The sequence below is a fragment of the Tinamus guttatus genome, unplaced genomic scaffold, assembly GCF_059628265.1.
Source record: "Tinamus guttatus ecotype Peru unplaced genomic scaffold, ASM5962826v1 Tinamus_guttatus_pri_ptg000308l, whole genome shotgun sequence".
Classification (NCBI taxonomy): Eukaryota; Metazoa; Chordata; class Aves; order Tinamiformes; family Tinamidae; genus Tinamus; species Tinamus guttatus.
In genome coordinates, this window is record NW_028288842.1 from 755,702 (window position 1) to 770,347 (window position 14,646).

Genomic DNA, 14,646 nt, shown 5'->3' on the forward strand with positions numbered 1-14,646 from the left:
TTTTGCATTTTTAAAATACATTGTAAAGCATTATTTTTCATACGTCTAGGATAGAGGCTGCTTCTTTTGCTCACAAGAAGCTACTTGAACTATGGATGTCTGAGAAGGGAATGGGCAAGTACTTTCTTCAGTAGGTATGGCCGTAAGAGCTAACTTGCAGATGCTCCTAACGTTGCATTTCAACGCGAGTAACACCAGTTGCAGCCTGTATTTCAGATTTTTTCAGTGAAGAAGGTTGTGCATTTTGATTATTTTTACATCAAGGACCTGGCAACAAAATTATACGACCTGAGGAAAAAAAAAAGGAGCATCTGAAGAACTTTGCAGACAGCCAGCAGACAGACCATGCTGCTAAGCTATGGGACTTCTTAAGGAGCCAGACTGCAAAGTGGAAAATACAAAATAACAGCCAACCAAGGAGGAAGCCAACAAAGCCTGGCTGCTCTCCACCCGCAAATGTCAGGTGAGAGCTAGAGGAACACATTTTAATAGCTTCCCATGCAAATTCAAGTGACAGGAATTCCTGGTATGCTGGTACATATGGCCAAATCACAGGAGCAGACATATGGTTGCTTTTCTGATGAATGGCCTGACAAAAGGGTCAGAAAAGACCTAAAGACAAGTGCCATTAATACTGGTGTTTAACATTGTCATAGAAGTTGAAGTGAGAAACGGAGGCCAAATTATTTCAGATGTCTTCTAGCAAGGATATTTGCCTCAAGAGAAAGCATCCAAAGGGATATGGCCTGACATTATCTTAAGTTTACTTATTTTTGACTGATGGCGTCTTTTCAGATCTCATTCTAATAAGTGATGATACAGGAAAAAAAAATAACGACAAGGGAAAACAAAGAAAATAACATAGGAGAACACAGGAGTATTGTCTAGAGCTCTCTCTAGAGAGAGAATGTCCATCTAGGGAGATGGACATTTTGATTTTGGCAAAGGAAACAGGATTGGAGAGAGAACAGAAGGGAAGAATAGAAATGTCTACCACAAACTACCGATTTATACATAGCACTTCTAATCACCAAAGTCATCACTATCAAATAATCATACTGGCATGAGAGTGTCTAAAAGGCCTATACGAAAGCAATTCATGAACTGATTAGCAGTAAAAAAAACATTGCCACTAACACACACAGGAGAAGCATGTTTAACAGTTAACTACTGAATCCAATTTTCAGAGACACACTGTGTACTTTTTGAAGGGAATTTTAAAGGTATTTGATGCACACAGAGCATATACAAGTTAGCATTGTGTTCATTTCCCTTATGATACAAAATAAAAAGGCGTAAAATTTCTACTGCTTCTTTTCCTACTGAAAGTACACAAAAATGATGTTCAAAGGTATATTTAACCAAATAAGTATACAGAAATTCTGACAAATTGTGACCATGATTATAGGTTGGATATATAATTAATATTTATGGCTTTATCTTTTAAGTATAAAAATAAATGATTTTGCAATTCAGTAGGACTGCATTAACACAGTCCTGCAAAGTCTTTGGAATAGTGAAGAAACTGAAAGCTAGTCCTTAAATTATGGATTTAATTTTACATAAGATGCTGTTCCAGTGTCTAAATTTAAACAGTGTGTAAACTCAATTATAAAATTTTAGCAGAAAATAAGATTCAGCACAGGAAATGCAAACAAGGGTTGAAATCTTATTCAGGGTGCCCTTAACCACTGAGAAAGATCTGATAAGACTGAAGAAATGGACTTTTTTGCACTGGAGCCTGAGATTTCTGTGTCTGCATAAAATGTTCACCAAATAGCTAACATTGAGTACACCAAGATACCCTTCCTTCTACTGGGTCAGGTGGTGGATGAGAGTAAGAGGAGAACCCGAAGGGCCTATTTTGTTGATCTACACTCTTCCCAGTACAGACAAGGATACTTACAGTGTGTACAGTCTTAGCTAATGTCACTAGCTTGGGTAAACTAGGCAGTTGTTTTGCGCCTCTTTAATGTCTTGGCTCTCCAAACAATGACAGCTTAGTGCTGTCTTTAGCCCAGGCTTCATTTGCAATGACGAACAGCAGCGTACTGTTATTTAGAGTAAGAATAAACTTGTACTGTATGGATGTTTACAGATTTCAAAGTGTTTTGTTGTTGTTGTTGTTTTTTCCTTAATCGGCAGCGGGTTTAACAGAAAATCTTCAAGCTAACTTTGTTCAAGGTTATTCCACTGCATTTTATATGCTTTTGTTCTAATATTCAAGTTCAATCCCATCTCCCCTCAATTTAGCTTCATTTACAGAAGGCTTCACCTCATTCCCAGCAATCCAACTAGCAGAATTACTTACCAATAGCCTGAGCAAGAGCTATAACGACCTCCTGGCATGTTGTGACTTCAGTGACCCCACACACAATCCTCTGGACTCCATCCACCCATACTTTGAGCTCCATGGTTCATCTGATCATCCAAGAGCCATGAATGCAAGTCAGTCAAGTCATACTTGTAGCTAGACGAGGAACAACGTAGCACACTCAGCAGCTAGAAGAGAAAAAATAATCCTCATGTTTGTTGTGAGGTGTTTCCAATTTTAAAAGTTAACAAATTTAACTTAACATCTATTAGAAAGAAAAGACACATCGTCTCATTTCTTTAAAAATGAAAACAGGAACTCAGCAGTCCCATGCGTTAGCCATACTTATATCTTTTATTCTTTTAGATATACTATAAGTTTCATTAAATTTATCTCCAAAAATATAAAGAGCAATTACAAAGAGAGCATCAAAACAAATAGTATTAAGTAAACAAGTCCAGAATAAAACCATAACAGTGCCAGTAACACGTGCCCCCCTTTATATATCTCCTGGATGTCTCATGGGACTGATGGTTAAGATACTTTCAAGTCAAGCAGGTTTGAGTTACACAAAAAAATGGTATCTGACCATGGTAATGGATTTTACAGAACCATACTTGGAGGCAGGAAAAAATTAGGAAGCAAATACTCAGTATAGTCCATGTTTTACCATCTGTTATCAGAATTGCTTTCTGCTTGTGAAGCACGCATTTCTTTCAGCATTAAAGACATTCCTGCAGCCCTAGAGTTGCAATAAAAAGATTATTCCCCTTCTGCAACTAAAACCTTTGTTGCCCAGCAGAGCAACACCAGGCAGCCCTGCCCTAAGATCAGCCTGGCCAGCGCACACCCTCAGATCCTTGCCCAGAAGCTCCCACGCAGAAAACAAAATAAAAAGAAGAGCCAAACCCAGAGGTACTGGTAAAACCAGATTTCAAAAATATGCTTGTATCATTAATCCACAGTTAATTAACCCACAGTTTTAAGAATCCCCGCATAGACAGAATTATATTCCCTCCTACAGCTACCTCTAATCCCTCCCTCTAATCCCCTAATCCTAATCTCTCACTCAATAACTTTAATTAAGACATTGATTTAGATACTGTGATTTGAGACTCTGCCACATCTGTTTGTTCTACCAGCGGGGTGCTCTGTGCTATGGTAGCTGACTAGAACAGAACCCACCGCAGGAAGGACCACCACATGCCAGCTGTGCCCAGTGTAGGACAGGCTCTGGAAATAGGTCTGTCCTATCACCTAATGTCCCGTTACTGTCACAGATGACAGAGTTGAGTGTCCAACTTTACAACAGATATTTTTTGGAAACAACATGCCAGAGCAGAGTCATTGCGGCTTAATTCTTCCACTTTGGGGCAGTGTCTGAAGAGCTGTCTGCTTGAGGGTAGGAAGGCACCGGAGAGGGATCAGGACAGGCTGGACTGATGGGCTGAGACCAACCGTATGAGGTTCAATGAGGCCAAGTGCCAGGTCCTGCACTTGGGTCACAACAACCCCATGCAGTGCTGCAGGCTTGGGGCAGAGCGGCTGGAGAGCTGCATGGCAGAAAAGGATCTGGGGGTGCTGGTCGGCAGCCGGCTCAACATGAGCCAGCAGTGCGCCCGGGTGGCTAAGAAGGCCAAGGGCCTCCTCGCTTATACCACAAACAGGGTAGCTAGCAGGACCAGGGAAGTGATCACACCCGTGTGTGGTGGATGGTGAGGCCGCACCTCAGTGTTCAGTTTTGGGTCCCTCACTACAAGAGAGACCTGGAGGTGCTGGAGTGTGTCCAGAGAAGGGCAACGAAGCTGGTGAAGGGGCTGGAGCACAGACCTTGCAAGGAGTGGGTGAGGGAGCTGGGGTTGTTCAGTCTGGAGAAGAGGAGGCTCAGGGTAGACCTATCGCTTTCTACAGCTACCTGAAATTACATTACTACTCTCTACAGCTACTGGAGGTATTCTTCTTCAAAATAACTACAGATAGGACAAGAGCAAACAGCCTCAAGTTGCACCAGGGGAGGTTCAGGTTAGATATTAGGAAGAATTTCTACATGGCAAGAGTGGCAAAACCTTGGAATAGGCTCCCCAGGGAAGTGGTGGAATCCCCATCCCTGACAGCTCAAGAAATGTGCATATGAGGCACTTAGGGACATGGTTTAGCAGGTAGGATGTTGAGGGGCATATGGTTGGATTTCATGATCTTGAAGGTCTTTTCCAGCCATAATGATTCTATGATATTAGCAGGAACCTAAAAAGCCCAAAGAGATCAAGTAAACCTTCTGCAAAGTTACACACTTCAAGAAGAAAAACACCTATTACCCACAAGCATTAACAGGGTACAAACGAAGAAACTCTTCGGTCGGGAGAGACCACGTTCCTGTACCTAAAACCTAAGTAGAAGCTGTACCCTTGCTAGCTTGTAGTCCAACAGTGATCAAGGAACTTTATTAATTAACTTGCTGTCTTGCTGAGAGTTGAATAGTTCAGCTTAGCTGGCACAAAGCAAGCCCGCAACATGCACGTCAGCAAAGCAGCCCCCAGCTCTGCTTGGTTTGCTGTCCGTCAACGTCCATGCTATTATTCCAATTTAGCAAGCCAGCAAGTGCACTTCCCCCCAGCCAGCTTGGTGGTCAGCGCAGAACATGTTTGGTCAACTGTTTTTCCTAACATTCATCTTTCTTTTTTACTGAAGAATTAAAAAGAGGCACTATTTAATAAAGGAAAAACTTCCTGACGCTCCCAGTTTTGAAAATAACATCCACTAAGGCAGCAAATGATGTGAGCAGTTTATTTGAAACCGTATGAGTTTGGAGGGAAATATGGTTTTAATAGACAAAATAGCAACAGTGAAAGAAGAAAAGGCATCTGCTGCCAGGCAGATGACACGGAGTAACGTGCAGCAGGATTGGGAGGACGGCGCACAGTCCCGGCAGCAGCGGCCTGTTTTCTGTGCCTGCCACTCACTGCTGATGAAAGCCTCAGACACAGGAGCTGGGCACTGAAATCCCTCTGTCACTGCAGTTTCTGAACAAAGCTAACTTTTGATGAATCAAAAACAATCTAGAACAAATTTAGTTTCTAGGACTATGCAGAAGAAGTTTACAGAAAAGTCTGAGAAAGGAGAATGCCTTTCAACCTTGCGTGCGTCTCTGCTTCCCAGTTATACCTCCATACCACTTCTTATGGTAGTATTTTTTTTTCTGTATGCAGTCAAGTCTTGGTTTACAGCAAATGAATGTACCATTAATGTTGTGTTTGTCTTTTCACTGAGGTCCATTTTGACAGGCATTTTTCATTCTTAAGGTTTTGTGCAAAATGTACTTTTTTAAGAAGCAAAATACCTCCGCTAGTGTAGAAATATCTCTGGAAGCAAGTGGAGAAAGGAGTGAAGGAAGAAAATGCCCAGTCCTGCAAGCTCAAAACCAGTTCACCCTGTGCATAACTGATCTTAGCAAGGACTGGGCCTAGGACTGGAAAGCTCACTTAGCGCCGAGAGGGACACAAGCTGAAACACATCTCTGCTCACAGCCCCCTCCTCCACATGACAGGTACTTGTGACGGGAACCAGGCACCCGAAACTGGACACCTCTCATGCAGAGAACATTATGGAAAGGAAAAAATAGCTAAGCAGATGTTTGCAAGAATCTACCTATGCCTGATACAAGCGTCAAGTCATGAAGAAACTGTGAGGGCTAAAATTAAGATGCTGATTTCACCTCATCTCTAATGTGTGGACCTCTTCACAAGGTCCACGTCATCTGAAAGCTGCTTGGTCTGAAATTAGGGTCAAAATTCTGCTGCAACTGATCTCACCTGCAAAACTTCTACCCAGTGTTTCAAAATTCTTTTGTTCTGTTTGTCCACTAAATAAGTGAATATACTGAGCTGCATGCTACTTACAACTCAGTTTATTCACTTCACCTATGAATAAACATTGTGTAGAGTTTGCCACTTTTTCCTCTATTTCTCACTCTCTACACACTGGCCCAAACTGTACTTCTTGCTTTTTCCTCCCTTATGATACAAGAGCAGCTCTGGAAAAACAGCTTGTTCAGTGCAGGCTGCTGCTTGGAAACTCTTAATAAGCATAGTTAAGTGCAAGCAAGGTTTGCATCGACCAAAATAAATCAAGCACAAAGCAGCCAGTTCAGCTGCCCTGAAACGACCTATAAACATATCTAGAAAGGTATGTCACTATCCTTGGTGACCAGAGATGCATTTGACAGACCTTCCCTGGCATAGGACTTCTTGTGTGGAGTAAAAAGGTAACATTTTTTCAAATGGAGAAGTGACTACTGGAAACAAGCTAGCTAGTATTTACCAAAAAGACTCCTCACTTGCATTGATGAACAGCAAACATCCCAGAACAAACAATGTCAAAAGATCAAGACCAATCTCTCTCCTATGCAAGTTTTTATTAAAGGCACACATTCTGGTTTTAAAATTTGTTGTTGATGCAGCACTTTCTTTTAAACAAAAATGTTTATACAGAGGTAGGATCCACATTTTTAGTGTGACTAAGTGATCTCTTCTTAGCGTTTTTCTTTTGATCTAGCAGAAGAGTGCTCAGAGATAACAGGCCCCGCTTCAAACAAACAGAAGACCTCCCAACCACAGAGATAAGTGTTGGGAATGAGGCCGAGAGGGAGTTTAAGCTGCAAAGAATTTTTCTCACGTGGGACTGGCAAAATAAAATGGTATAACGCTCCTCTATATGTAACAGATCCAAATTCAGGTGGCACAGATATTTTCCAAGACACATACACACACACACTATACTCTAGCTGTAACAGGACCAGACAGCACCAATCTGTGTGTTCATACAAAATCTTAACCACAAAAGATTGTAACAGACTGATGAAAATATTGTCTCTAGCTAATCTGAAGTCCCCTCAGAAGTCCAAAATTCAGTTTCTTGAATAAATTACTAATTTACTTGGATCCAGAGGCCTCGACTGCTAGTCCAGGAGCTGCTGAAAACTTCCAGTTTATACTTAAGCAGCATAATGTAGATGAAAAATAAGGAAAAGAAATGTTGCTTTGAAGTAAGGGAATCTATGGTAAAAATTCTTTCTATTTAGAGTATATCCCTCATCTGTCGTACTAGAGATGCAATCGTTACAGTGCAGAAACATCAAATCAGAAGAATGTCATCTTTGTATGAATGTCTCCTTGAAAACAGTCTACAAACATCTACTACTAATCTGGGTGTTTGTTCTGGGGTGGAAGAGTGGCAGGAAATAAGAGGAGGTGAAGGATTTACACACGCCTTTTGTCATCTCTTTTAATGATCAGTTTTATTGGTGACAAATATAAAGTAAATCAATCAAAACAAAATAACTAATTTTGCCTTGATATTTAAAATCCATTCTCAGCCTGATGTCTGATTTCCAGAGGTTTGTCTTTAAGGTGCTGTGCTCCCTCACAATGTCTTAAACTCAATGCCTGCATCTCTCGACTGGGCCGTGTCTGCCACTCTAGACCACACAGCCAAGATGCACATTTGGTCTCCACCACAGTTACCCAGAAAGGGCTGACTGCAGCCTGGAGAGAGCCCTTTGCACTATCTGTCCTTCCCCTTTGTTCCCTAGTCAACAGAAGAGATGGAGCCTGGTGGAGTCAAGTCTTTACTGTCCCCTCATGACAATTAATTCATTAAAATGAAGGCCACAGAAGGATGTCTAAGTCATCCTCAAATGCTCTTCCACCACTGTCACCCATTGGCTTCACTATGCTGGCTCGCAACTAAAAGCCATGAACTGCAGACACCTGAGCCTTCCTAGAAAACCAACCCCTAATGCACTCTTGCCGCATTATGTTCCTTAGACCACCAGAAACACCACCCTCTATAACACCTTGCACTTGGAGTCAGGCTGGAAGCAGTGAGTCTTGGCACAATTCATTGCTTCAAAGCACTTTGGATCACCACAAAATGGCTTGGAAGAAAACAAAGCAGTAGGTGAGCTAATTAAGCAGGTGGCTTATTAAAAATCTTTTTATTTGGTCGCTGTTAAGACAACAACCTTACATTTTTAATGGCAAGATTCACACTCTCAACACTTGAATTAATTCAACAGGAACAGCTTTTTCAAGGTTAACACTCTCCTTTCATGAAGATTAGATATAAATAGAATCTAAGCTCTAGATAGACCTGATATACTCTACAGCACACTATATATAGAAATATGTATATATAGATATAGACCTATAGTACACAAAGTAAAGCATTTAGGAGATGGTGGTAGAAGCCAGTTAGGTCAGAGAGTCCCAAGGATTCTTGCCTCTACTAACCAGAGGTCAGTGAGAATTTCAAAGCAAGTCTATAATTGGAGTTAAGAGCATTATGTGTAGGATGTGAACTCTGCTCAGTGCTTTCAGCTCTTGAAAATAATGGTTTTTATTTTGATAATAGTGTGAGTCAGATTCAGCAGATTTATTTACTTTAAGTCAGGACTTAGAATCCGCTTCAGGATTAGGACTCAACTATCACCTGCAGTTGGCTTTACATGAAACAAACTCATTCTCACTCTTTATTCTGGTTACCAACAAGCAAAATCATTACATGAACCATCACAATCCTACTAGAGATGAAGGTCTCAGCAGACTCATCAGAAAAGCCTCTTTTTTACACCACAGTGCTAGAAAGTGGCTGCTTGTTGGTGGTGGCGCAGCAAAGCTCAAGAACGATAGTCCCTGGGACGCATTTTGTTTTGAGGCCAAAGGCACCTTTTCCAGGGACCTTAGCAAAGGAGAAACTGTGCTGCCTATCAGTTCTGTGGCAAACAGCTGAGTCACAGACATCAACAGGCATGTGTTTCCCACAATAACGTCTTCCTACGCCCAATTAGTGCTTGTTGTTAATATTAGATATATGGAACATTAGATAAAATAGCAACCACAACTATTAGTAGCAGCAGTTTTAAGCAGAAGTCATCTTTATACATACAGTCTAAATACTGTGCAGGTATTAAAAAAAAAAGAAAAAAAAGGAGAGGAATAAATAAGTTATTTTTGCAGGGGAAATATTTATACAGAAATTGCAATGTATACAGCCTACTTCAAAATTGTATTGTACCTCTGTATACCCTGGCTTCAAAGATCAGAAAACAGGTCATTCTCTCAGCTATCATCAGGGAAGACATAGCCTGGCTAGGGCACATTTCCCTCTCCCCTTTAGGTTTTGTCTGCAAAAACCTGAAGCCATTTGAGGGTTTGATTGAAGACATTTGTCTGCAATAGCCAATATTTACACTAAAGGCAATGAGCTAATCTGCCCCACTTTGGCAAGAACTTGTTCAACCTTTGGTTTTATAAGGCCAATTCTTTTCTTTAACATTTCATTCAAGAACACATGCAACACTTGCTGTGGTTTGTCATATGATCACAGCTGTCATACCAAGGTGTTGCTTGAATTTGAAATGCCAGCTGAAATGCATGAAGCTCTGAAAAATAAATAAATAATACAAACACATTATATACCCCACACTTCAAGACACAGGCCACAGCACAACACCCTCTTCTACTGCACCTTCGGGAAAGTTGCTGCAAATTAGCTGATTTCTTCCACTCCTATGCTTTCATTGTAGTAATACATAAAAATAATTTTACAATTAAAATACTTAAAAATGATTTAGCTTATAAGTTTTAACAGTAAATTAAATACAGTTTAAAGCCATAGTATTTTACAGCTACTGAAAAAAATACTTATAATTAAATGCAATTTTAGAAACATAAATGAGGCACTTCTAACTCAATCAACTTTTTTTTTTTAGATGGTAGTCTCAAAGATTTCTTCAGAAAAAGGTTCATTCAGCGAGTATATCTAAGAAATTTCAAGCATCTGAAAGAAAAAAGTCCACATGGTAGAGAGAGAATAGAAATTATTTCTACAAGGCACCTTTAAGCAGTTTAGGTAAGTATATAGATAAGAGGGTGAAAAAAAGAAAAGAAAAACCTACATTTCTAGAATTTGCTCTGGTGTCTATTTACTTCCTTTTTTCCTTAAAACCTGAAGAACAAACAATGTAATTTCTTCTATTCTCTGTTTAGAGGCTTCAGATGTATCACTTTAGTATTCTGAACTCCAGATACTGTGAGTTTGGATAATGCTTGAGGAAAACCCAAGAGAGTGAGAATATTCAGCAACTGGTTATAGACTAAAAGCCTTGGACTTCGCAGACTGATGTAATCCCTGGTCCTTCCTGCAGGCTGCTATCTCAGCTGCATACCTGGCACACAGGGATGTGTGGCTTTGGTGAAGCCTCAAAACCCACCTGGATGCCACCCAATGCCACGTGCTCTAGATGTCCTTGCTTGAGCAGGGGTTTGGACTAGATGAGGTCCCTTCCAACCTCAATCTGTTTGTGATTCTGTGATGAGTAAGAAGAATACCAAAGAGTAACATTACTATGGACATCATGTTCCTTTGGGAAGTGGGCTTACAAAGAGTACATGCAGCATTCATAGAATGACCCAGAAAACAGCTGCTTGGGAGAACCATCTCACACAAGCTACTAATCTTCATCCAAGAAGTCCTTCTGCTCTTATCTCTACCTTTCTCTTGCTTCTCATACCTTCTGTCCAGTCACTGCTACTTCCACTTTATGGTCCCTTTGCAGGTCTCAAGCAGCACTTCACACACTCGCATAGAAGAGAAACGCCAAATTACTGGTCAACCCCAACTATTTTCCTCTAAATCCCTCCTTCTGCTGCATTGTGCTTTGGAAGCAGGTGAAAATGGCACATTGTGACACGAGTGCTTTTCGCTCTAGCCAACCTGGTTCTGCTCTCCTCCAGGACTCCCAGGGCACGCTGCGCATATCTCGGGGCAGCACGTCTCCTCCTCACACCTTCTAGTGCCTTTGTAGAGAGCGGCCCAGGACAAACCATGACTTGCTTTAAGAGCGCCTGGAAAGCATCCAGATTGGCACCTTAATCAAGTCTTTTGGGAGTATACTCACCTCACCAGAAGGAGTTTCAGCATCATTCCTCCCACCGTGGTAGATCTTCACCACGTGCCTCTGGACTTAATTACAAGATGCCTGGGATGCCAGGCCCGGGGACTCGAAACAGTTCATGTTAAACAAAACAACATCTCATCTGCTTGGTATGCTGTGACAAAGTGCTCATGCGCTCTGTGGACTGCCATCGCCCTGTACCATGGGGAGTACAGAGCCACTTTGCCTTTACTTTTCAAAACAGGAAAAAAGGTTAATCCACTTTTGCTTCCCCATGGCTCTTGGCGAGTGAGGTTCTCACCAATTCCTTCAACAGGATCCATGTCTGTGGATTCCTACTCTGTGGATTAGGAGCAGTGAGTGAGTGAATAGGTAGGGTTAAGGATTGAAAACCTTGCGAGAAATCTTAACAAAAAGGCCAAGTCAGTTTTCTTTTAAATGAGAATTGACTGCTTGTATTTCTAACACTTATTGATCATGTACTAGGTAGCTATGGAAGTGCAAAATGCCATGTAATGTTAAGAGGCTATAACGTCTTATGAAGCACAATTACCTGGCACGAAACCTAAGTCCTGGCTGGAAAGAAACCAAGTGAAAGTGCTGGCCAAAAGTTTCTGCTAACTGATAAGATAGTGAAAAAACAAAGACCCCAAATTATTCAAAATGTAGCAGGCTATGGAGTTCAGACATAAAATAAAATCATGCTGCGTGTGGACTGCAAAAAAATCTAAACTTCCAGTCTAAACTTCCAGCTCTCATTTTTGTTCCCAGTCAATCTCTGGCTGGAAAGAAAGCGCTTGCTTTCACTGCAATATCTGCATCTTCCGTAGGTGGACAAGTCTGTTGCCCCTTTTGCCCTCCCAAGGGAATAAAGAAAATCTCTATGCATGGAAACTTACAGAGCTTCCAACACCCTCTGTGGGTGTCCACAAAAGAGAAAGCCTTTAATTAAAAACAACTTTGAAGCTGGAGTCCTACTTGTTCATCTACTGCAGACCTTCTGCTTATAAAAGCTCACTGGGGTCCTAGACACAGTAAGATGAAATATTTGGGCAGAACCAGCCAAACTGGAGAGTTTCAAAGTTGGTAGCTATACTTTCTCACTTTACTACTGCTTTAATACTGTGCAACCCAGGGACAGAGCACAACACTCCCAAACTACTACTGCCACTTGTACTTCACAAAGCTAACACGTGTTCAAACTGCAGCCCAGAGCTGTGCTCATGCAGTCGCCGGCTTCTTAGCAGAGAAACAGAAAGCAGAGCGTGCTGCCTCTTCACCCAGCCTCCTCTGCTGGGCCTGAGGTCAAACCGTTTCCATGGGCAAACATGGGGTGCATCCTGTGCTTTGCTGACAAGAAGCAATCTAATCCGAGGCTCCTGAATCCTAAGCAAACAATATTGTAATCCACTGGCAGCTGCACAATAACTGCTGAGCTCTGTCAAAACATCCTTTTAAAGGATAAACACTCAACAAAATCCTGCAGGACAAAGAGATCAGCTGCTAACCTAGCTTCAGTTCTCCTGCTTGCTTCTACATGCCATCGGTCCCCAGACATTATGTCAGAAACACAAAAGCAAACGGGGGTATGAATTCCAAACTTTGCATCCAAACATAAACATATTGCTGCATGAGCAGTTTCAAAAACATTATTCAGGGTAGCAGTGTCGGAACGGATATTTGAGCAGTGAGGTTTCAGGCTCGAAATCAAACTGCAGCTACTACTACTTTTGACTTGCAGAACAGAAAGGGAAGCTTTACAGAGGACTATTTTCGACGGCAACAAATAGCGAAAAAATGAAAGTAACTCGGAAGGATTTTTTTCTGTGGTAAAGACAGCCGAAGAAGGCTTCCTTACAGGCACTGCTGGCTGCTGCTACACATTCATCCTGGGCTCCAGGGAGGCTCTTCACCCAGGCTTCCTCCTCAGTAACGTGAGAGGAGGGAGGTGAATAGGCAGGGGCAGTCCCGGACACTGCCCAAATCCCAAGGGAAGGCTGCGTCTCCAGATGCACAGATGTATGCGCTATTGAAACAAAGATAAATTTAAAACTCTATACAAAAAAAAAAAATCTATATTTTTTGAAATCACTAACCCATGGGAGGAATAAAACAACCCAAGGACAAACATACCTCCACAGTAAACATTCAACAAAAATTTATTTATTGAGAATCTTAAATTTTTGATACTTTGATACATCACAGGGACAGCAAATTTGAAAGAGAAAACACTCCACAGCAAAACAGTGATTCGGTTTGGTTTTAGGACATGCTTCTGAGGAGTGCTGGATCAGTTAGTGCAACCCCAGAGGTTCCTTCAGCCCTAAAATTACTACAATCCTTTCCTGCCTGTCAACATACAAGAGCAGCTTACTAACAAACATGGGCTTATTAACCTGAAAATTCAATACCTGAAAAGCAAATTTTGATAGACACCATCTTACTTGAAGCAGCTTCTAAGTGGTGTATCAAATAAGGCTTAAGACTTAAGAGCACAAATAAATAATCACTATGAAACTCAGTTATTGAATCCTGGTTTTAGTAGTCAGAGAGCATTCAGAACAGCTTCAGACCCTTCAGCTGGGTCACGCTAACTGATAACTATTAGCATTTCTCACTTGTGCTGACACTTTGCCTTGAGATGTTGCAAGATGAGAGGAAATGCAGCTCTTGGCGCTACAGCTCAGTATGGCATAATTGGCAGTTTATGTGCAGACCCTAAAGTCTTTTCCTTTTTAGTAGCTTCTCAGAGGTCAAGTTGCCCTTCATGTTCTTACAAAAGAGAACGCAGCCTTGAAGCCCAGCCCTAGTTATCTAATCTATGGTTAGCTTTAGCCTTCTGTCAGACAGAAATGCCAAGGCTGTTTGCTTTGGCCCAAACAGCTGCAGGCAGCACTCACATTCTCACCGAACTGCAGGAGTCTACAACAGAATTATGTCATTTCCACACTCACCGAAAGACAAACAGACTCACCTCAAAACTTCTGAAAGAGCCCAGCATGAAGAATATTTTGTTAACACTGTGTATGAAATCTATGCAGGACTTTCTTAACCTACTTATGTCCCGTGCCATTAGTGCCAGCTCACTGCAAGGACACAGGAAATGAGAGGAGAACCGTGCCAGTTAAGCTGTGCCCTGAACTTTAGGCACCAACTTCGCTCAATTGCCCTAAAGCTGCACCTAAGTATGGGCTGCAGAAAGGTTCTTGATATTAGGTAGACTCTCCCCCAAGCAAAACTAAAGCAAGGAAGCACCCACCTTCCCAAACCAACACCAACACCAAAATCTCTTACATGACTCCCGGAAAAAAGAACCATCAGCAGCTAACAGGCTGTAATCACTACTTGCACACTGGCATTTGCTCATTACTGCAGATGA

General features: G+C 41.6%; 1 protein-coding gene across 2 annotated transcripts in view; it reads right to left on the reverse strand.

Annotated features, from left to right (window-relative positions):
- Positions 1 to 14,646, reverse strand: part of RASSF8 (Ras association domain family member 8) — a 75,627-nt gene that overhangs the window by 12,398 nt on the left and 48,583 nt on the right. For both annotated transcript variants that reach the window (XM_088528394.1, XM_088528393.1), the window contains exon 2: positions 2,312 to 2,502. In XM_088528394.1, coding sequence (XP_088384520.1) covers positions 2,312 to 2,414 — 103 coding nt within the window. In that variant the 5' untranslated portion in view covers positions 2,415 to 2,502. The remainder of the gene's footprint in view (positions 1 to 2,311; positions 2,503 to 14,646) is intronic.